The sequence below is a fragment of the Daphnia pulicaria genome, chromosome 11 (genome assembly GCF_021234035.1).
Source record: "Daphnia pulicaria isolate SC F1-1A chromosome 11, SC_F0-13Bv2, whole genome shotgun sequence".
Classification (NCBI taxonomy): domain Eukaryota; kingdom Metazoa; phylum Arthropoda; class Branchiopoda; order Diplostraca; family Daphniidae; genus Daphnia; species Daphnia pulicaria.
In genome coordinates this window covers 76,088-78,922 of record NC_060923.1, presented here as the reverse complement: position 1 = coordinate 78,922, position 2,835 = coordinate 76,088, and the positions used below count along the sequence as shown (strand labels likewise).

General features: G+C 46.7%; 1 protein-coding gene across 1 annotated transcript; it reads right to left on the bottom strand.

The window, feature by feature from the left end:
* Positions 1-276: 276 nt before the first annotated feature.
* LOC124315849 lies at positions 277-1,531 on the bottom strand. Its single transcript, XM_046781553.1, has 2 exons — positions 1,241-1,531; positions 277-1,029 (listed from the first exon to the last, which is right to left on the bottom strand). Exon 2 carries the CDS (start codon positions 1,013-1,015, stop codon positions 308-310), a length of 708 nt encoding a protein of 235 aa, XP_046637509.1. The 5' UTR covers positions 1,016-1,029; positions 1,241-1,531; the 3' UTR covers positions 277-307.
* Between the last annotated feature and the right edge of the window lie 1,304 nt (positions 1,532-2,835).

Below are 2,835 nucleotides of genomic sequence, written 5' to 3'. Positions count from 1 at the left end.
CCAAAAAAGTTTATTGGCCGATATGTCGTCTGGCTTGATGGTTAGCCAGCTGGCGGGGCACGCCGCCATTCCGGGTTCGATTCCCGGGATCGCCAGTGTATCCCATTGATCAGGGACTTGCGACATGCAGGTGCTGTGGTAGGGCGAAGCCTCCTGGGGACGCCCAGTGATGCCGAACGGGGTCACCCCACTGGGGAAGACCTCCCCGGTCAGTACCGGGCTACCATGACACTTGCTTTTTTGTAATAGAATCAATGCATTGGGTGAACAAGGTAGTTGTTGCTAGTGCCATTTATTATTTTTTTGGTTATTTTGTGAGTGTTACATCATCAGAAATGGTAAGTGGTGTATTCCGGCCAAAAAGTTCTTCGGACCGATCAGAAATTTTGTCTTTCATTGTAACATCCTTGCTTGGTGATGCAAGGAGTTGGCTTTCAGCATCCGTAGTTGAAGTGGCCGGAATTGTAATTTTTAGCAGTGGGATCTGTGGAGTCAGTGATGACGTTTGCTGCCCTGGGCTGAATGCATTCCGTTTTCCAGGGATGAATGATGGTGGACGTTGGAGAGCCGCTTTTTGGCGGTCCAATTCGGCCTGTTGTAGATTGATATTCGCCATGGTAGCCAGTCGGCGCTCCTCTTGAGCGATGAAGCTGCCAGCTTCCCGTGCTTCAGCCCGGGCTAATATTTGTCTGCTTTTTTCTTGCTCCAGTTGTTGCAGTTCGTCTCGCTGGGCGACTGAGAGGTAAGCCATCGGAATGGATGGTGGAGGTCTGGCTCCATATGGAGCTCCCCGGCGTCTCATGGGTTGATGTCGAGTTGTATATCCAGATCCGGAGGGCCCGGATTGGGTAGGATCATATCCGCTCCGGAGGTTGCAGAGTGGATAAGCTCCTGCTGGGAGAATCCGGGAGAGTCTCTCGCGGATGCCGTTCCGATCTCCGGCTAGGAGCGAGGCAGTGAAGCAGTCTTTTACAATGGCCTCTGCTCTGATGATGTTTTCGTTCGTGTGGGCCATCCTGGGTTCTCTCTCTATATTAGAGGGGTGTTTTATTAAAAACAATTAATTTTAATTTTTATGGTACAGAGTACACAATATTTTTATCAAAAAATATGTAAAGGGTTTATCAACTGGGGGCGTATTGCCAAGCCAGGAAAGAGTAAAAAATTCGACTGGGAGTGTACAATACACAGGCCAGGAATGCAACACAGAAAAAAAAGTGGGTTTGTGTTATCGACCTACAGAATGAGGTTTTTCCAGAAGTAAAGAGAAGGTAAGTGACGGCGTTGTCTCGGATTGCAGACGGGCCGGGAGCGACGTCAATTGTAGAAAGGGCTCCTTCGATTGGTGTGGCTCTATCTCAGCTGGAAAGATGGTCCTAGCAGGAGGTAGATCCAGGCTGCTGGTGCTGCGATGTCCAGTTGTGGCTAAGGCGTCGGGCGGTAATTCAAGTGAAGGAAGAGAAGTTGGGTAGAGTGGCGAAATTCCGCAAACCAAGTGCCGACTATGGGAAGCCAGACACGACGCGAGCAGAAACACCTGTTTTGGATACATTTTAACAAAAAAATTAAACAAAAAAGTTTGGTATACCAAAAGAGGCGGAGGATACTTAGACTATTCCGGAACGAGCTGTTCGTGGCTCTCGTGTAGTCGAATGATGTAGGAACGATAAACGTCGGGGGTTTATATACCCAGATTCGCAGCGGTGGCGTTTAAAGTTCAGGGGGTAAGGAATACCCCGTGGGTTGGGCAGACAATAGTGTCAATTAATAAATCGCGGGCGTTCGAGGATTTTTCTCGAACCTTCCAGGACGTTCTAGAATCTTCCAGAACGTTCCGTATTGGATTCATGTGGTGGTTGCACTAATCCAAGATATGTCGTCCATATTTTATATTTTTTTGAAAGGTTTTTTATGTTTTTTGTAAAATAAATAAAAGCCGTGGAATTACGGCATGTCCCATGAATACATTTTCGGCTTAAAATTGTGAGCTTTTTTGTTTAAGCTGTATCGTCTGGTCTAAATAAGGTCCGGTTGGGCGGGCCGAGTATTGGGCGCAAGATTAACCGTTCTCGCCGAACCCGTCATTCCCTGATCCTCCCGGGCTCTAAGGCTATCCCGGGCGGTCGTAATGTCCGCGAGGGAGTTCAGTTTTATCCGCTTTCCCTACTGGTTTGCTGCCGGTGGCCAGTTGTCGACCGTCGGATAATTAAAAAATGCCGTTTTCGTATTTTTTGTGTTGCTGGAAAATATTTTCCAAGCTTTGCCAGGATCGATTTTGAAGAATTTTGCTTGATTCGTTACTGCTGGTTTGATCTGGTCGTTTTCCGAGCTTTGCCGGGGTTGATTTTGTAGGTTTTTACCGATTCGTTACCTACGTTTATGCGGTATTCCCCGTATTTTGAAATTTGCATTGGTTATACCCGAAGTCCAATATAGTAACTAACAAAAAATGTATTGGTCGACATGTCAATTAGCTCAGTTGGTAGAGCGCTGAACTCGTGTTCAGAACGTCCGGGTTCGAATCCCGGTGGGTCCGCCACTGCAGAACCGATCTGGTCGTCCTCCAAGCCTTACCAGGATCAATTTTGAATAATTTTTACTGATTCTTTTACTGTAGGTTTAGTCTGGTATTTTTTCCAAGTTGTGCCAGGATCGATTTTGAAGAATTTTGCCTGGTTCGTTACTGCGGGTTTGATCGAGTCGTTTTCCAAGTTTTGCCAGGATCGATGATTATGTGTGCAATAATAATTGTTTCTATTTGCGTCTAGGGCCATAGAATTATTCCGGCGACGCCGGTGTTCTATGATATTTTTCCTAAATCCGGTTTTGAATGTT